The 21,014-nt window shown below is 44.4% G+C and overlaps 1 protein-coding gene across 1 annotated transcript in view; it reads left to right on the top strand.

Annotated features, from left to right (window-relative positions):
• CCDC15 (coiled-coil domain containing 15) overlaps positions 1 to 21,014 on the top strand; it is an 81,129-nt gene that overhangs the window by 20,818 nt on the left and 39,297 nt on the right. The window contains exons 3-4 of the mRNA XM_073603240.1: positions 14,995 to 15,198; positions 16,315 to 16,425. Coding sequence (XP_073459341.1) covers positions 14,995 to 15,198; positions 16,315 to 16,425 — 315 coding nt within the window. The remainder of the gene's footprint in view (positions 1 to 14,994; positions 15,199 to 16,314; positions 16,426 to 21,014) is intronic.

Below are 21,014 nucleotides of genomic sequence, written 5' to 3' on the forward strand. Positions count from 1 at the left end.
GGCTGGCTGACACTGACGCCGCCACGCCGAGCGGAATGACGCCACGACGTCCTTCCGGATATGACGTGCACTGGTGTTTGCACAGGAAGCGCCTCTTGGCACTGAAAGTGAGTCTTGGCTAGCGCTCTGACTAGTTCCAGTTAGATGGACTAATTCAGGGGGCAGCTTACTGTTTTTTTGTACATAGTTTCCATATTTAATTTCCTAATCTCTGAAACATGAGATACATGGTTCTCTGCTTCATTATTTGTTTTTAATATAGCTATTCAATTAGTCATCCTATGACCCTGAAAACCGGAAGTGATTTTCACTTGTTGCACTTCCGGTTTGTAGATACTCCCAGTGGGGGTCATTCCTTGTTTATAGAGCGGTGAGGTGAGGGTGGTCCATACCCCAGATGACGGCTCCTTAGCTGAAACATGTCGGGTGGACCCCTCACGATCGCCGCTATTTGATATTTGAGCTCTGTTTTGTTCTTCCAAAATGTGAGTCTGTTTTTTATTATTTTAATAAACTAGTGTATGAACTACACGTTTGGCTTATGCTGGATTACCTATGGGAGAGGAAGCCGTGCGGGGCACCCCCTTTTTCTTTCCACCATCTGTTGATGACATCTGACAAGACGCATTTCTCAGAACCAGTGGTTATTAAGCCTTTTTGACTTGTCTGGCATACGCCATTTCAGGTCAATTCTTTCCGGTAAGCCTCCTCTACTTCTGGTGTTGGCCCCGGCACTGATGTACAATCTACGCACACTTGTGGTCTTCCTTCTGTCTACTCACCAGATTTGGTGTAATCATACATCTGTGAATACCATCTGGCCATGCATCACCCCCATTGAACTCTGCTGATGTTTTCTTCACTATTTTTCCACACATCTTTTATGGACTGTTAAGTTCTAATATTTTTTATGTTTGGTGTTTATTTTTTATTTTTTATGTTTGGTTTATGGAACCAGCACAGGTTTCTACTAATCACTGGCATATCTGATAACTAAGTATTATTGTCTATTTACCTTACATGTGATCAGCACGGATTAACTATTTGACACTATTTATATTATGGTCATACATATTTTGGTAATATTCACCGTTTACATATGTCTTTGTTGTAATACACACGGCTGTGGATGTGATATATAGCGCTACACTTTTGTTTCTTTTGATTTTTTTTTGCCTTGAGTCTATAGGTGTGTTAGCTGCTTTTTCATTTTTTCTAAACGTAGCGCTGCACTTAATTTTTATTTTTGTTATCTATGCTTCAGGTGGGATGAGAAAAATCTCAGGGATTTCCCATAGGCCCCCCTTTCCCTATTGAATATCTACAGAGGTCACATCTCCAATTCTCCAATTAACCACTTGAGGACCAGCCTCGTTTTGAGATTTTGGTGTTTACATGTTTAAAACAGTTTTTTTTGCTAGAAAATTACTTAGAACCCCCAAACATTATATATTGTTTTTTTCTAACACCCTAGAGAATAAAATGGCGGTCATTGCAATACTTTTTTTCACACCGTATTTGCGCAGCGGTCTTACAAGTGCACTTTTTTTGGAAAAAAATTCACTTTTTTAAATAAAAAAATAAGACAACAGTAAAGTTAGCCCAATTTTTTTTTCTATATTGTGAAAGATAATGTTACGCCGAGTAAATTGATACCCAACATGTCAAGCGTCTAAATTGCGCCCGCTCATGGAATGGCGTCAAACTTTTACCCACAAAAATCTCCATAGGCGATGTTTAAAAAAATTCTACAGGTTGCATGTTTTGAGTTACAGAGGAGGTCTAGGGCTAGAATTATTGCTCTCGCTCTAACAATTGCGGGGATACCTCACATGTGTGGTTTGACCACCGTTTACATATGCGGGCGCTACTCACGTATGCGTTCGCTTCTGCGTGCGAGCTCATCGGGACGGGGCGTTTTTAAAAAAAAAAAATTTTTTTCTTATTTATTTCACTTGATTTTATTTTTACAGTGTTTTAAAAAAAAATAAATAAAAATTTGGGTCACTTTTATTCCTATTACAAGGAATGCAAAAATCCCCTGTAATAGAAAAAAAGCATAAGTCCTCCTTAAATATGAGTTCTGGGGTCAAAAAGTCCTCAGATCTCATATTTGGACTTAAATGCAATAAAAAAAAAAAAAAAAATTGTCATTTGAAAAAATGTGCCTTTAAGATATATGGGCGGAAGTGACGTTTTGATGTCGCTTCCGCCCTGCAGTGTCATGGAGACGGGAGGGGGCCATCTTACCCTCACTCGTCTCCATGCACAGCAAGTGAGAGGACGCGATCGCTCTCCCGCCACCGATAAAAGTGGTCTTGCTGCGAATCCGCTGCAGAGACCACTTTTATCTTGTAGCTGACCACCGGCCGAACACAGGGATACTGGGGTTATGGCAGCTAGCTGCTGCCATATCAACGATATCCGTCCCCAAAAAAGGGACGTACATCGGCGTGCGGCGGTCGGCAAATGGTTAACTTCATCCTTTTAAATACCTAGGCATCCAAATACATGGTGGTCTATCTAAATATGAAGAGCTCAACATCACTCCTATCGTCAAACAGATGATGGAAAGGTTTAATGCCTGGAGGTCACTGCCCCTCAATCTAATTGGCTGCATAAATATATTTAAAATGATTTAAAATGGCCTACGGCCATGCCTGGTTACACTCTGACCCCCAAACTTCCTCCACAGTGCTCCTGTGGACCCTCTACCTCTCTCAGGGACAAGCTACATAGGTCAAGGAGATCTGGGGGTTCCAGATTTCCCTTATCGTCTTTCAGGACAGCACTTGAGAGAGTGACTCCTCCCCTTGCCAACAGGAAACACTTCTTCCACCAAAGTTTAAAAGGAGGCTCCTTTCCACACATTGTCAGTTTTTGTGTTTCCTCCGGAGGGAACACTTCGTGGGAAGTCAGGGCTCTCAGGTGCTGTCCTGGGAGCTCAGGTTTCCTGGATTTCCATCAAACACTTTTTTACCTCATGAGAGCTGTTCCTCCCATTCCACAGCTGAGGTGAAGTGCTGCTGGCTGGGCTCCCTCTCCCTCTTCATATGGGCTCAGGGTGAGTCCGACTGTCGTGGGCATCGCTCCTAGGCGGCGGCAAGACAGACGGTGGCCGTTTACTATATTTTTTTCTCAGGTCCACCGCCTGTTGCTTATTGCACCGCCGCCATCTTGGGGATGGCAGCGGGGCTCCATCCGCCGGAAGTGAGGCATCCGGAGGGGGCGGCGCCCACGGAACAGGCGTGCGGCGTCATTTCCGCCGGAAATCACAGAGGGAAAGGGGAGGAACGGGGCTGGGGCTTATTTAGCGGTTCTGGTCCGGCGCACTGGCGCTATTGGAGTCCGGAACCGGCGTTTAGCCACACAAACACAGCAAGCGCTCCTCGATGGAATCGATGGCGGCAGCGAGTGGGACAGGCACAGGCACCAGCAAGGCCCAGGTAAGGTGCAGTTGTATACTGTCTTCCTTGTACTGTGGGGTCTCTCTCTCTCTATCTCTCCCCCCCCCCCCCCGGTGGCAGGGGCCTGTCTGGGCACATAAAGCAGTTAGCTCTTACTGTGCACCTGTGGTGAGCATCCTTGGGTATAGGACAGGTTGTCTCACTGGGATGGTTTCTTCTTTTGTCTCATGGCAGGCCAGAGCTCTGATCCAGTGGCAAAAAGAAAATGTCCTTCATGTAAATCCAAGCTACCTGAAGGATGGAAGAAGACGTTATGTCAAGCTTGTATTGATTTGCTAGTTAAAGAAGAAGCTTCTTCTGCTTGCAGCGACTTGATTGCATCGGTTAAAAAGGAACTTGATGCGACTATTCAATCATTTCGCTCTTCCCTAGCAAACCCATCCCTGAGTCAGCCTACTACCTCACAGTCCTCCCAAGGCTCACTTATAGTCCCGGCGATGGAGACTGAGGCATCTCCTACCCCAGAGGGACATTCCCACTCTCAATCTGAGGATTCTGATGAGGGTGAGGAAGGAGAAAATTTACCTTCAAGATTTAAATTGTCTTTAGAACAGGTAGATGGCCTGTTAAAAGCAATCTATACCACACTGGGTCTGGAGGAGGAAAGAAAGGAGTTATCTCTGCATGATAAAATGTATGCAGGGCTTAGCGAGCACAAAAATCGCAATTTCCCAGTACACTCTGTTATTTCTGAAGCTATTAAGAAAGAGTGGGCAGAGCCAGAGAGAAAGCCTTTCTTTCCCAAAGCCTTAAAAAGGCGTTTCCCTTTTGATGAAGATCCAGTGGCGGTTTGGAACAAAAACCCCAAACTAGATGCCGCGTTTTCCCAGGTCTCGAGGTCTACAGATTTGGCATTCGAGGACATGGGGGTGTTTAGAGATCCCATGGATAAAAGGATGGACCAGCTACTAAAGAGGGCTTGGCAATCCATCATGGGAAATCTTAAACCTACTATGGCAACTACAGTGGTATCCAGAAATATGGAGTTCTGATTAGAGCAACTTAAGGCCCATATCTCAGCAGACTCACCAAAACAAGAAATTTTGGATTCATTTTCAACTCTGTCTGCCGCTGTCGCATTTATATCTGATGCTTCAGCGGAATCAATTAAAATGACAGCTAGATCTGCTGCCCTAGCCAACTCAGCCAGAAGGTCTCTGTGGTTGAAAACTTGGCCGGGGGACGCGGTATCCAAAAACAAGCTGTGTGGGATACCGTTCCTGGGTGACTTGCTTTTTGGACCTGATTTAGATGCGGTTCTAGATAGAACTGCTGATAAAAAGAAGTCTTTTCCCATCAAAAAGAGAAAGCAGCCAGTTAAACGTTTTTTTCGTTCCCAAAGGGCTCAAGAACAAACCAAACCCCAGGAGAAAAGAAAAAATTGGGCATCGCAGAAGGGTAAAGGCAAAGGAAATGTCCTTTTCCATCCTCCTGCAGCCTCCGGTAAAGCACAATGACTTGTGCGTACCAGTGGGGGGAAGGCTTCAAAGTTTCCTTCCCCTTTGGGCCAGCATGACAGAAAGTCTATATATTTTGGACATGCTGTCCCAAGGTTACAGGATAGAGTTTTCGGATCGCCCGCCAGAAAGATTCTTTGTAACAAACCTACCAAGGGATCTAACAAAGGCTCTGGCCATGAAGAACCTTTTAAAGGATCTGAGGCACCAGAGGGTAGTGATACCAGTATCCCCAGAAGAACGGGGTCAGGGTTTCTATTCACACATCTTTCTGATAAGAAAACCATCCGGAAACTTCCGTCTTATCCTCAACCTAAAACCCCTGAACAAGTCAGTCCTATACAAAAAGTTTTGTATGGACTCAATTTTCACGGTCAGAAACATTCTGACAAAAGATTGTTTTATGGCATCAATCGATCTGAGGGATGCTTATCTTCATATTCCTGTAGCACCTCAGTCCCAGAAGTTCCTGAGGTTTGCGGTGAATATGGGCAAGGAGATTATACATCTTCAGTTCAGGGCCCTTCCCTTCGGCCTGTCGTCAGCTCCTCGTATTTTTACGAAGATAATGGCGGAAGCTCTCGCCCCTCTTCGACTCCAGGGGATTGCGGTAATTCCATATCTGGACGACCTCCTCTTTTTTGCCCCATCCAGGGAAAAGTTGCAGGAGGATTTGAACAAATCCCGCAGTCTTTTGGAGTCACTAGGGTGGATAGTGAATGTTCAAAAATCAAATTTCATCACAGCTCAGCAAGTACTGTTTCTGGGTTATTTGATAGATTCAGTGGAGCAAAAGATTTTTCTCCCAGAAAAGAAAAAGATCAAGGTCCAAAGGGTAATAACGGCACTACAAACAAATCAACTGATTTCAGTCCGAAAAGGTTATGTCGGCTCTGGGGACATTAACCTCTTCAATGCCAGCCATCCAATGGGCAAGGCTGCATTTCAGGGCCCTCCAGAGGTTCCTTCTAAGGACATGGAACCACAGGACAGAGAGTTTGGATACAAAAGTAAAGATTCCCACCAGAGTCAAACGTTCACTTTGGTGGTGGAAAAGTCAGGTGGTACTGCAAAGAGGTCTTCTTTGGTCTTTTCCGACCGGGAAAGTGGTCACAACAGACGCCAGTTTGCAGGGATGGGGGGCCCACATGGGTCAAGCCTTAGCGCAGGGAACATGGTCCCAGTTCGAGGCCCAAAGATCCTCAAATTGGAGAGAGCTGAAGGCAGTTGCCCTAGCATTAGCTTTCTTCTCTCAAAACCTCATAGGTTGCCATGTCCAGATTTTGTCGGACAATGGCACGGCCATAGCCTACCTGAACAAACAGGGAGGCACAAGAAGCAGGGCCCTTCACTTACTGTCAGTAGAGATTCTGGAGTGGGCGGAGAACCACTTACTATCTCTATCCGCAGTCCATCTAAAAGGCACATTGAACGAAGTAGCGGATTATCTGAGCCGACAAAAAGTTCAGGAATCAGAGTGGAGTCTGAACAGGAAGGTGTTTGCATTAATCACCAGTGTTTGGGGCCTTCCGCAGGTAGATCTGTTTGCTTCAAAACAAAACACGCAGCTCCCGAATTTTTTCTCCCTTCAGAGAGACATTTGCTCTCAGGGGATAGATGCTCTGGCACATCCGTGGGATTTTCACCTAGGGTATGCTTTTCCTCCATTTCGATTAATCCCTCTAGTGTTGAGGAAAATACTGAAAGAGAGAGTATCAATCATTTTGATTACTCCATATTGGCCAAAGAGAGCTTGGTTTTCCACGATTCTGCAGTTGGCAATCAAACCATGTTGGCATCTCCCGCTCAGTCAGGATCTGTTGATTCAGGGGCCAGTGCTTCATCCAGAGGTAGACAGGTTAAAGCTCACTGCCTGGTATCTGAGGAGCAATTAATGAGAAGCAAAGGCTTTTCAGAACGTTTAACTGCTACGTTGCTTTCCAGTAGGAAAAAGGTAACCAGGGATATTTACGCCAAAGTATGGAAAGTCTATGTTTCTTTCTGTCATTCCGAACATAGGGGGGTTAAAGACCTAGTTTCAGTGCTGGAATTTTTGCAAAAAGGTGCAGACAAGAATCTGGCGGTCAGCACTCTTAAGGTGCAGGTGGCTGCCTTGGGAGTTTATCTGGAGAGATCCTTATCTTCAGAAACTCTGATCATGAGATTTTTCAAAGCACTTTCCAGGTCGAGACCGGTACCGGTGAAGCATTTCCCAAATTGGGATCTCTCGGTGGTTCTGCAGGCTCTGGCAAAAGAACCATTTGAGCCTTTACAGGCCATATCCCTAAAGAATTTAACTTTGAAGACTATTTTTCTGGTCGCAATTACTTCAGCAAGAAGGATTAGTGAACTGCACGCCCTATCAGTAAAAGAGCCTTTTTTGTCAGTTTTTCCTGATAGAGTTGTCCTTAAAGTAGATCCGGGGTTTTTGCCAAAAGTGGCAAGCTTTAGTAACAGGTCTCAAGAGATTACTCTACCAACCTTTTCTGCTAACCCTTCGGATGCAAAGGAAGAGCAGTTTCACAATTTAGACGTAAGACGTATCCTATTACAGTATTTGGAAGTAACAGGAGGGTTTAGAGTTTCAGATTCATTATTTGTTCTTTTTTCTGGAAACAAGAAAGGCCAACAAGCATCAAAAGCATCATTGGCTAGATGGCTTAAGACAGCTATTTCTGTAGCCTATTCTCAAATGGGTTTATCTTCCCCGCTGGGAATTAGGGCTCATTCAACAAGAGCGCAGGCCACTACATGGGCAGAAAGAGCTGGTGCCACCCCAGATCAGATTTGTAAGGCGGCTACGTGGTCAAGCTACTTAACGTTTGTCCGTCATTACAGACTGGATCTCCTATCAGCAGGTGATCAGGCTTTTGGCAGAAAGGTTCTGCAGGCTGTGGTCCCTCCCTAGGGGGGTAAGTCTCTATTATCCTCTCAAGTGCTGTCCTGAAAGACGATAAGGGAAAATTCAAGTTAGACTTACCGGTAACTTGTTTTCCTTGAGTCTTTCAGGACAGCAGCATCCCGCCCTATTGTTTTTACCTATATATACTGTGACTAATCATATCTCGATTATGTGTTCCAGTTTGGGGCCGGAGGTTCTCTACTACTACTGACAATGTGTGGAAAGGAGCCTCCTTTTAACCTCCCTGGCGGTATTCCCGAGTGTGGCTCGGGGTTAAAATTCAGTACCATTAGCGGTAACCCCGAGCCACACTCGGGATCGCATTGCAGGATCCTGGGGCGGCTTTACTTACCTTGTCCCCGGGATCCTGCGATGTCCCCCGCAGTGTCCGAGGGCTCCGTCCTCCTCCGAAGCCTCTCCGTGCCAGGCTCCGTTCCCTGCGAGCAGCGCGACGCACGGGGGCGGAGCCTGGCGGCAAATTAAAAAAAAATGTCAAAATCATAACACATACAGTACTGTAATCTTACAGATTACAGTACTGTATGAAATGATTTCACATCCCTTTTGTCCCCAGTGCTCTGGCCCATGCCCTGCATGCAGTTTTACATGATATACACTGTTCTTTCTGCCTGGAAACTGGAGATTGTCCATAGCAACCAAAAAGTGTCCCTTTTACGTCAAAAGTGGCTTTAGACCAGCTAGAAAACAGCGATAGTAAATTAGAACACTTGCAGAATTGAGCGATAGTGAATTGTGGGGAAATTTATTTTATTACTATTTTTTTTAATTTTTTTTAATTATTTATTTTTATTTATTATATTATAATTTATGTTTTTGTGTTTCAAACTTTATCATACCCGGGATATCTACTAGACTCTGGTTTGGACAGATTTAAGTGTGTTATTGTTAAGATTTACAGATCTACAATATAAAACGCCAAATTTCCATGCAAAATAATGGTACCGCTTTCAGCACCTAAAATCCGAAAGAATCATACCGCCAGGGAGGTTAAAGTTTGGTGGAAGAGGTGTTTCCTGTTGGCAAGGGGAGGAGTCACTCTCTCAAGTGCTGTCCTGAAAGACTCAAGGAAAACAAGTTACCGGTAAGTCTAACTTGAATTTTTCTCCTGTTGATGTCGGTTTTATGGCTTGGAGGGCGGGGGGATATCTGGGTATCTCGCCACAGACCCCCTTATGGCAGAATTCTAATCTCCCTGAGCTCTTTGGTCACCCAGACTTGCCATGGTGGGGTCGATTTGGAATTACTCATCAGTCATAAACACCTTACATGCCTGTAATGTAAGTCCGTTTCTGGGGTCAGCCTGTCAGTGCTCAGACCATACGCCGCACACTGCATAAAATTGTTCTGCATGGATGTCATCCTAGAAGGAAGCCTCTTCTAAAAATGATACACAAGAAAGCCCGCAAACAGTTTGCTGAAGACAAGCAGACTAAGGACATGAATTACTGGAACCATGTCCTGTGGTCTGATGAGACCAAGATAAACTTATTTGGTTCAGATGGTGTCAAGCATGTGGGGCGGCAACCAGGTGAGGAGTACAAAGACAAGTGTGTCTTGCCTACAGTCAAGCAAGGTGGTGGGAGTGTCATGGTCTGGAGCTGCATGAGTGCTACCGGCACTGGGGAGCTTCAGTTCATTGAGGCAACCATAAATGCCAACATGTACTGTGGCATACTGAAGCAGAGCATGACCCCCCCCCCTTCGGAGAGGGTAGTATTCCAACATAACGACCCCAAACACACCTCCAAGACGACCACTGCCTTGCTAAAGAAGCTGAAGGTAAAGTTGATGGACTGGCCAAGCATGTCTCCAGACCTAAACCCTATTGAGCATCTGTGGGGCATCCTCAAACGGAAGGTGGCGGAGCGCAAGGTCTCTAACATCCACCAGCTCCGTGATGTCGTCATGGAGGAGTGGAAGAGGACTCCAGTGGCAACCTGTGAAGCTCTGGTGAACTTCATGCCAAAGAGGGTTAAGGCAGTGCTGGAAAATAATGGTGGCCACACAAAATATTGACACTTTGGGCCCAATTTGGACATTTTCACTTAGGGGTGTACTCACTTTTGTTGCCAGCGGTTTAGAAATTAATGGCTGTGTGTTGAGTTATTTTGATGGGACAGCAAATTTACACTGTTATACAAGCTGTACACTCACTACTTTACAATGTTACAAAGTGTAATTTCCTCAGTGTTGTCACATAAAAAGATATAATAAAATATGTACAAAAATGTGAGGGGTGTACTCACTTTTGTGAGATACTGTACATGAGTCATATACTTCTTGTGGAGCAATACTGAGAAAATGCCTGCACTGAGATGTATGTATTCCTCTTGGTTGTTCCCGCAGTCCTCATAGATTAAAAAGAATTGCTCGCTCTACATGTTTCGTGACCTGAACTGTCACTTCTTCAGCAGCTTCAATATTTCTATTTAGAAAGATCTACTTTAATTAGAATACAGTACACAATTTTTGTGTACAGTGCATGTGTATACAGAACTATACATGAACTCGCCAATAGTATGGTGCTTAAACAAAGAGTTTCAACGCTCACCTACGCCAGGAGGATCGTGACCGCAAGACGACCCCTTCCAAAAGGAGGTGACAGCTGGGGACACTGGTGCGGGGGGACAACCACAAAATTAGGCACATGTGTCAGGGTGTGAGGATGTACAAGGTAACTGAACATAAAGAGTATTTGAATAAGTATTAACAATTACTTCAATTAAAATTGAATAAGCTATAATTCTAGGTCCCATACTCGCATATCGATTGATATGTAGCCACTACTGTTCTAAACAGTAGTACTGTACTAAACAGGTACTTTCCCAATCTATAGAAAAAAACAGAGTTGGTCCTCTCAGAGTCTTTAACCATGTGATGGCACACTTTAACAAGTAACTTGGGCTGAGAAAGAAAGATGGTAGCTGACAAACCCGAAAATACCTTAGGTTCACTGATCCGGGATAGAAGTCGTGGTAGTGTGTGCACACATCCTACACCAGCAAGCTTTTACATCCACTTCCTAAAGGGCAGAGGAGACAGGGATGCCATGAGGACAGGGAGGATATATATATACACACTGGTGCCAAATAACTACTTAGCTGATACCAGAGCATGGTGCATGGTAAAGTACATGGAATTGCGGTGGTTCCGGGTCCCGAGTATGGGGCTGCCTATTTGCTGTTCCACGGGGTATGGTGGACACCTCCTTCCCTCCAGATTGCCTGGGGAATGATGTCCTATCCTCGCTATTTGTACACCCCAACTGAGCTCGGTCAGACTGGCGTCTGACGTCACTCACTCAGCCCGGCCACTGATGCACCGCGTATGCGCCCTAGAACACCGGACGCGCCGATCCTAGTGCCCGCCGTCTTCAGCGTCCATGGTGAACCTAGGAGACACAAGTTGAAGTGTGTCTCTGTGGTTGCCGCGGGTGGATGCAAGCCCTGTCTGTCCTAGGTCTGTATGACCTGGGAGAGTGGGCTGCAACCCCAATGTCTTGGGCGGTCACACATCCCGACTATGCCAATCATGGCGTCGCATAGCTAATGCCTCCAAGTGGCCAAAGGAAGAACTGCGGTCAGAAATCCTGGTCACAAATGAGGGGATACATACATACATACATACATACATACATCACATAGTGTAACACAGTGCCAGAAAACGAGATTCTTAGGTAAAATGGTTCAAATCTAGCAGTCCAATAAAAGTTGGATAAATGCTATACTGACACATACATATTGATTGAACATTGACTTTTAAAAGGCATTTCATGTTTGGATCTATTTAGTGATTTGTAGGCAGGAAAAATCTCATGTATGTTTGTTTGGAAGCTGTCAGAGCCAGCAGTTTAGCATATTGGGAATAGTAGATATGATCATTTATGCATTGTTTAAGCTGGCGGATTGTCTTGCCTACATAAAATGCTCTGCATCTACATACCATCAAATAGATAACTCCCTGCATATTGCAAGTTGCATGGAAATGTGGGTAAAACATTTCCCCATTGGGTAGATGGAATCTTGTACCCATGGGCAATAAGTGCATTGTCCGCAAGTGGAGATTCCTCGTCTTGTCGTTAGTGTTGTTATTTGGTATGTATTGACTGGTTGTAATTTTGTTACCTATTGAAGGGCTTTTGCGGAATACTATCTCTGGGGTGCCTCTGACATATTTATGGCGAATGGCATCTTCAATGAGAAGATGAAAGTGTTTTTGCATGCATATTCGAACTTGTTGGTGCTGGGCAGAATATCTGGTGATGAACTTAGTGGTCTGATCTTAGGAATTGGACTTTGCATTGGAGTAAAGTAATAGGTTTCTGTCTCTATTTAAGAGCTTTATTGTATGCCTTCCTAAGCAGGCTTTTGCTATATCCCTGTTGCCGCAGGCGTTACCCGAAGCCCGGCTGCTTGAGTCTTAAAATCGGATTCATGTGTACAGTTCCGCAGAAGGCGGATGTACTGAGCGTATGGTATGCTGTGAACAAGAGAGGAGGGGTGTCCACTCTGTGCATGCAGCAGCGTGTTGCCCGCGGTGCTTTTCCGATATAGTTTTGTGCCTAGATTATTAGATACATCTTTGTATATCAGTAAATCCAAAAACAATATAGTCTCCTTATGCCAATTCACTGTAAATTTCAGGTTGAACTGATTGGTGTTAAGCTGCTGCATGAACTCCTGTAGTGATTTGACAGTGCCTGTCCAAATCAAAAGGATATCATCGATATACCTAAACCAGCAAATGGCTTGGTCCAGGTATCGTCTGAGTGCCTCATTTGAAAAAATATCACGTTCCCACCCCCCCAGGTACAGGTTGGCATATGTCAGGGCACAGCAAATGCCCATGGCCATGCCCTGTAATTGGAGGTAGTGGGAATCAAAAAAAGAGAACCAGTTGTGTCTGAGGATGTAGGATAACAGCCTCAGCACAAATTAATAGAACTCATGCCACTGTCGGTGATCCTGTTCCATTAGGAATATTTTAATGGTTTGCAAACCTAGTGAACGGGGGGGATGCTGGAATATAATGCTTCTACATCAATTGTGACCAATAATGCATTCGGAGGGATTGTCAATCCATCCAGTCGCTTTTAAAAGGTCTGACGTATCCAACATAAGAGGGAAGTCCAGTCACATGAGGCATGAGGAAAAAGTCCACAAATCTGCTCGCATTCTCTGTTATGGAGCCGATTCCAGACACTATTGGTCTACCTGGAGGTTTCTCTATGTTTTTATGTATTTTTGGAATGGCATACAAAATAGCCTCTCTTGAGAAAGGTATGTTTTTAGGTACTCATATGTTTGTTTATCAATTAGAGCATTCATAAAGGCAGTGTAGATAAGCTGTTTGTATTCCTGCTTAAATTGGGAAGTGGTTTCAACTGTGATTGGTCGATACCACTCCACATTGTTTAAAATGTTAAAGCACATTGTTTCGTATTGTTGCTGGGTCATGAGCACTATGTTTCCACCCTTATCTGAGAGTTTGATGACTGTGTCCTATCTACAGTGTAATTGTTTTAGGGCTTGTTGTTGCACAGTAACGTTGGAAGTATTCGTTGTCATTGGCATGCATTTAATTTCACTAATCATAGCGATGAGGAAAGCTGATATCTGGGGATTTGTAGTGAGGTCAGGGAATTGATTTGATTTATTCTTAAAATGTGTATCGCTTTGTGGTTGTATATTTGATACTGAGCTGGATTCTATTTGTGAACTGTCGTTGTGCTCCTGATTTTCTTCCAACATAGGGCATAAGGTCCCTCAGGGCTCGAACATCCCTCATTGTAAATTTCTTAATTTGTTCCAACAGTTCTTTTTCTGTCCTTATCCACTTTTTATCTGGGTCAAATATAAATTTGTATGTAAGCTTTCCTCGCAAAGAGGTACAAATCCTTTATTACTTCATATTTATCCATTTTACTACTAGGACAGAAGCTAGGGCCTAATTGGAGGACTGTCAATTCATCCTGAGATAGGGGGTATGGGTTTAGAATAATTGCACTGAGTTTGTCATCATTAGTGCGGGGGGGGGAGCTTCCCCTAAAGCAGTGGTTCTCAACCCCTCTAGTGCTGTGACCCCTTGATAAAATTTCCCAAGTTGTGGGGAACCCTCACAGTAAAATTATTTTCGTAGTGTGGGTTGTCGGCACCCAAGGCAAGACAAGTAATTTGCGCCCCTAACCCACGGACATTTAGTGCTCCCTGAGCCCCTTCCACTCGTACAGTATTAAACCCCTTATGGTACATATGTTCAGTTACCTTGTACATCCCCCACACCCTGACACATGTGCCTATTTTGTGGTTGTCGACCAGCACCAGTGTCCCCAGTTGCCACCTCCCGTTTTGGAGTGGGGTCTTCTTGCGGTCACGATTCTCCTGGGGTAGGTGAGCGTTTAAACTCTTTGTTTAAGCACCATACTATTGGTGAGTTCATGTATAGTTCTGTATACACATGCACACTTGTATCATGGTACAAAAAATTTGCGTACTGTATTCTAATTTAAATGTCTTTCTAACTAGAAATAGTGAATTTCCTGAAGAAGCGACATTTCAGGTCGCAAAACATGTAGAGCGAGCAATTTTTTTTGATCTATGAGTACTGTGGTAACAACAAAGAGTAATACATACATCTCAGTGTGGGCATTTTCTCACTATTGCTTCACAGGAAGTATATGACTCAAGTATATCCTCTAGGACAAACCACTGTGTCCCATACCCTTTTATAAACATTATGTTGTATATGTATGAATTTTATGAGAACTATTAAAATGTGTTATTTTTATACGTGCCTACAAAGTCCATTATTCCCAAATTTCAGCATTCATAGATTATGTAGGATGTGGCACGTTTTATACCAAAGGTGTTTGATTGCCACCAGAGGGCAATGCAATCAATTAAATTTCATAGGCTGTACTTGGAGTCAATCCAACAGCATTTTCTGATGGTGATGAAGCTTGCCTGCCCCCTCCTGATGGTCAATATGGCAGCCCATTATAGTGATGGGCTAATGGGAATGATGGGTGCAGATGTCAGCGGCATACTGTGCCTATGTGAGCCTAACCCAATGGACTGTGAACTATTTGGTGCCATATCAGAGACTTCATGTTTTAGACTCATTTCTTGTCTCTGGTTCCCTTGATCAGTTGGCACGAGAGGGTCTTATCGTCAAGCAGTCTTCAGACGCTGCCATGCACCTCACTCCAAAGAGAAACACCTGTACTTACCGTAACACACAAGTCGTCATCGGTAGTCCTCACATCCGTTGTGTCTCGGCACAGAAGATAGGAAACAATGAAGAGGAAGCAGATGAAAATGGAAACCATTTATTTAAAGAGCATTCCAAAACTGTGAGTACTATATTACTATACAGACAAATTAATTCACAACTGGAACCAAAGTATGCCTTTAAAGGCTTTGAAAATATTTAGTAAAAGCTTTCTGTACACTTACTGTATATACTGAGGTCTGTGTGTGTATGCAGTCTTGTGCCCCATACACACGATTGGAAATTCCGCCAGCAAAATTGCGATGTGAGTTTTGGTCGGAAATTCCAACCATGTGTATGCTCCATCGGACTTTTGCTGGCAGAATTCCTGCCAGCAAAAGATTGAGAGCAGGTTCTTTATTTTTCGGTCGGAAAAAGTGCCGACCGGAAATTCCGATGGTCTGTACCAATTCCGACGCGCAAAATTCCTACATATGTTCGGAAACAATTCGACGCATGCTCGGAAGCATTGAACTTAATTTTCTCGGCTCGTCGTAGTGTTGTACGTCACTGCGTTCTTGACGGTCGGTTCAGAGAACTTTTGTGTGGGCGCGTGTATGCAAGCCAAGCTTGAACGGAATTCCGTCGGAAAAACCATCCACGATTAACCGACGGAAATTCCGCTCGTGTGTACGGGGCATTAACGTGGATAACTGTCATGGAAATGTTTTGTTTTAAAGTTACCATTGTGAGCATAATATATGTAAATACATATGGGGATGTGAGCAGTATGACCTGGATAAAAAAGTGACATTGTTTGGAAATAACCTGCTGCACATTAAGGGATGCTCGGTAGGGCTTACCTATGACTTATTATGGTTCAGTAGGTTCTTCTTTCTTCCTCCTTTTTTTTTTTTTTCTTCTTCTTCCTCCTTTTTTCCATCTTCCTTCTTCCTTTTTCTTTTTTTTATATATTGCATGTCATTTTGCACCAGTGTGTTTTGTAGACTCAGTGATGATGCTTTTCTGTTTATGAACATCTTTTAAAGCTTAAATCCAGCCTTCCCTTCAGTCTTGCACAGATGTACAGGCTCCTCTCCTGGACTGAAATTGCTTACTCTGATTTCACTGCACACATTAAGCCTCTCACAATGTGTAGTAGAAGCTGCAGCAAATCAGATGTTTGGTCAGCTGAAGGAAGTGATGGCACTTGTCAAAATTTTCTCAGTGTCTTTATTGTTTTCTCTTTTATTGACAGCTAAAGGAAACGATGAGACAGGTTCGTGGCCGTCTGGCTGCTATGAAAACTGTGGAGAGTGAGGAGTTAACCCTGCCCGGGGGCCTTTGGAAGGTTTCCCCCACCAGAGATGTAAGTTCAGAGCTTCCTTTATTGCCTTTTACTATACACTATTCCAAAGGGCAGAGTGGTTTCACCCTCCGAGTACCAGCCAGGATGCAATGCCTAATCCCAAATTTCCTGTTTATGATGCCTTATGTAGACTGAAAATCCAGATCATAAATTTTTATTCTTGTAATTGTATGTTGCAAAACCATCACTGGCTTTTCTTCTGCTGTAAAGTATTTCAGCATCTTCATGTCAAGGATAAAAATTGTGTCAAGTGACACAGAGGCCTTAAATGAAGGCAGAGAGATTGGAGGCGCACACACATGACTACGCACTAATAGAACCAAGTATAGCATATGCTTTCCCGACACCTCCAACTTCTCCTTTACAGCATTATATTTTTTTTTTATTAATGAACAAGTTTATTTGCAATATTAATAGACATACAGAAGAAAGACCATACATGTAGACAGTATATAGGCATATTTTACACTTTGCATATTTCCTGAGTGGTTATGTAGTTTTATATACATGTACAAGCCTTTTGTGAGAGAATAAACTAGAGAAGAATAAAAAAAAAAGTATATTAATAAAACTAATAACTCTGGCACTTTGTATAATGGCACTTGAGATTTGCTGGTAAGGCACATATAGTCTCCGATTTTCCGACCCATGGTATGATAACTTAGCCTTGCAGAACCAGGATAGCTCCACGTAACACTTCCACCGCCCCACACCCACCTATGCATCACATGTGTTGGTATTGTTAAGCCATGTATTCCAAATCCTGTCGTATTTAGCCGGACATCCCCTGTGTTTGTATATAACCTTTTTGTAAGGTAGGGACAGATTTACCATTTTGATCCATTCCTGAAAGGTAGGAGGGGAGGCCCTCATCCAGTGTTTTGCCACCAGTTTTCTAGCGCAAAATAGTGTTTCGTATAGAAAAGTAGCAGTGAATTTGTCTATGGTAACATCTGGGAGCAACCCCAACACACACAACCTTGGATCCACCTGAACTGGGGAACCCATTTCATCATGAAGAAATTTAATAATTTGATGCCAATAGGTTTGGATAACCGGACAATCCCATATCAGGTGGAAAAAAGAGCTTGACGGACTCGTACATCTTGGACATTGAGTGTCTTGGGTTTGGGAGAATTTGGCTAGTCTAGCTGGCGTGAGATAGGACTTGTGAATTATGTACAACTGCGTCATACGTTCTGGAAGACTGGGGGAGGTTTTTTTAACATTTTCTAGAATCTCGTCCCAGTCGTCTTCTTCCACTGGGCCTATATCCTCTTCCCATCTAACCTTTGCTGTATTAATTATGCCCGCAACCGAGCGCGCCCGCAGGGCTGAGTACAGGGTTGATATCAGTTTGGTTGGATCTGCGCCCGTTATAACATCCACCAAAGGCAGCACTTGTGGGTTTGGGAAGCCCGTAGCAAATTGTGCCTGTAGGGCATGTGTGAGTTGTCTGTAGTTAAATAGCATATGTGTGGGCAATTGGAACTCATCTCTCAGAGAGTTAAAATCTCTTATTCCCATTGGGGTGATTACTTGATGAAGGAAGATTATGCCTTTCATAGCCCATTTAACTGCCCCGGGAATCGAAAGTAGTTCTCTTAATTGTGGGTTGTGCCACAGGGGGGTATGCGAGTGAAAAAAGTCTGTATCGGTCAGTTTTAAGGCTATCTCCCATACTCGTCTATGTTGTTTCAATAGGGGTCCCCGGCCAGCCGTTCCCCTTCGACCTGAGCTACCTCTAAACAATACCTGTAAGGGGGTATGGGTATCTTTATTGGGTTTATTGCAAACCAGAGTCTGGTATTTAACGCTATCTGTGTTGTGAATGTGGTAAAAATGAGACAGTTGTGCGGCTATATAGTATGAATGAAAGTCGGGTAGGGCTGTTCCTCCTGATGTGGTGGGGTTTTTAAGGGTGTTCCATGCCAGCTTGTGTCTACCCGAGCCCCAGATGAATGAGTTAATAAGCTTGTCAATTGTTTTAAAGATTTTAAGAGGGATCAATATTGGTGAGTTCCAGAAAACATATAGAAACTTTGGCATTATGATCATTTTGATAAGGTTGACCCTACCCATGATCCCCAGTGGGAGCCGTGCCCATACCTGCATGTGTGATTTGAGGTAGGAGAAAAGAGGTTCTACATTGTTGTCTAAAAATTCCATGGGGTCCCTAGTTATTTTAATTCCCAGATATTGAATGCATGCCACCCTCTGCAAAGGAAGATTCGCTGATAGTTTATTGGGCGGTGAAATATCTAGAGGAAGGATTTGTGACTTTGCCCAATTCATATGTAGTCCCGAGTGTTTTCCGAAGTTTTCAATTGTGGTGAGAGCAGACTGTAGTGATAAGCCAGAGTCTTCTAGATATAAGAGCATGTCGTCAGCGTATAAACTGACCTTTTCGGTCAGGTTTTCAATTCTAAGACCCTGTATCTCTGGGTTGCTCCTGAGGGATATGGCGAGTGGCTCCACCGCCAAGGCATAAAGGAGCGGGGAAAGTGGGCAGCCTTGTCTAGTCCCTCTTTCAAGGGGGAATGGGTCAGATGTTCTCCCGTTCACCGACACCCTGGCTTCAGGTAGATAGTAAAGTAGCTTAACCCACTTTATGAAATTGGGTCCAAATCCAAACCCCCTCAAACACTCCCAAAGGTATCCCCATTCCACAGAATCGAACGCCTTGGCGGCGTCCAATGCTACCACCACCCTGCCACCCGACTCCTCGTGTACCGCCGAGACATTCATATGTAAGCGGCGTAAATTCATAGCCGTGTTTTTTCCCGGCATGAAGCCCGTCTGATCCGGATGAATTAGGGATAAAATGATTTGGTTTAGGCGCATCGCAAGTACTTTGGCCAAGATCTTAATATCGGCCTGAAGTAAGGAGATTGGGCGGTAGGATTCGGGATACAGTGGGTCCTTACCCGGCTTGGGAAGCACTATAATCACCGCTTGTCTAAGTGAGAGGGGAAGGGACTCAGACTCAAAAATATGGTTGTACAACCTTAGTAGCTCGGGCACCAGCACGTCCGAGTAGGCTGCGTAGAAATCCAACGGCAGGCCGTCCATCCCGGGGGCCTTAGCAGGCGCCAGGGAAGCCACCGCCGCCGAGATCTCGTCCACAGTAAGCGGGGCCTCAAGGGCCTCCAATTGTGATTCCGATATTTGGGGAAAGGGAATGTCCCGCAAGAACACCCCAGTTTCCTCTGCGGTGACCTGCACCTTAGATGAGTACAGGTCTGCATAGTACGCCCTAAAAGTGTCTGCCACCCCGATGGGGTCCGTTTGCAACACGTCACCCATGCCCCTCAGGGAGACAACCACCGGAGGCCTGGTGTCTTGTTTAGCCAAGTACGCCAATAGTTTACCCGCCCTTTCGCCTTGTTCAAAAACTTTTTGTTTCGTGAAAAATAGTTTTTGTTTGGCCTTTTCAAAATGCAGTTGATCTAACATTCGGGTATACAGTTTAAGTGCTGAGGCTTTGTCCGGTGTGGGGTCTGTGTTAAATTCATGTGTAATCTTGTCTAGTTTCTCGGTTGCCTCGTGGAGCACTGTGCTCGAGGTGGTTTTTAGTCTATTTATACGGGCTGTTAGTAGGGCCCTAACGTGCAGTTTGAATGATTCCCAGACCGTGCCCACGGGTGCAGTGTGATTGTTAGTGTTAAAGAAATGGTGCCATTCTCCCGGTATGTCTTCCTGATCCTCCAAAGTCGCCAGCCAAAAGGGGTGGAGGCGCCAAAGCCTAGGTCCCGGTGGCGGGGATAGTGATAGGGAGGCCCAACATGGGGCATGATCGGAAAGGGATCTTGTATGGTAGCCTGAGTCTGTCAACTGGGGGAGTAGAGTGTCCGAAATGAATATCATGTCTATTCGTGACATGGAGGAGTGTGATGCAGAAAAACAGGAGAATACTCTATCACCCGGGTGTTGATGTCTCCATGTGTCCGTGAGAGAAAACTCTGTCAATGTGCGTCCTAATCTGGTAATGGTAGAGGGTTGGGTATCTCGATTTATCTGTAGTCTATCGGCGGATGAGTCCAGTATCATGTTGAAATCCCCTAGCCAAATGGTTGGCAATAAGGGGTGTTGAGTCATGTATAGAAGTCCTTCGTTAATCAAGGTGGAAGTGTATGGTGGGGGTATGTAGAACGCCAGAATGAGGTATTGTGTGCCTGATATGGTGCAGTGCAGGAAAATGAATCTGCCCTGGGGGTCAGTCTTTACTGATATACAGCTGAATGGAACAAACTTGGCTATTAGTATTGAGACCCCTCGTGAGTATGGGGTGTGGGTGGCATGGTATGACCATCCTATCCAGGGACGTTTTAAGGCGCTCTGAAGGTGTCCAGTGACATGCGTCTCAGTAAGGACCATAATGTCGGCGCGATATGATTTAAGGCATCCAAAAATCGCGGATCGTTTGATCTTATCTCTGATACCTCTAACGTTCCAAGTTAGGAACTTTACACTAGTCATGTTTGGATTGTTTGTGAGTATCGAGACGCATGTCAATGGGGTGTGCTCGGGTCCCTAATGTCCTCCGCCCAGAAGGCTCCCAACCATGCATTCTTATACTGTGCCATTTA

This window comes from Aquarana catesbeiana, linkage group LG10, assembly GCF_042186555.1.
Source record: "Aquarana catesbeiana isolate 2022-GZ linkage group LG10, ASM4218655v1, whole genome shotgun sequence".
Lineage (NCBI taxonomy): Eukaryota > Metazoa > Chordata > Amphibia > Anura > Ranidae > Aquarana > Aquarana catesbeiana.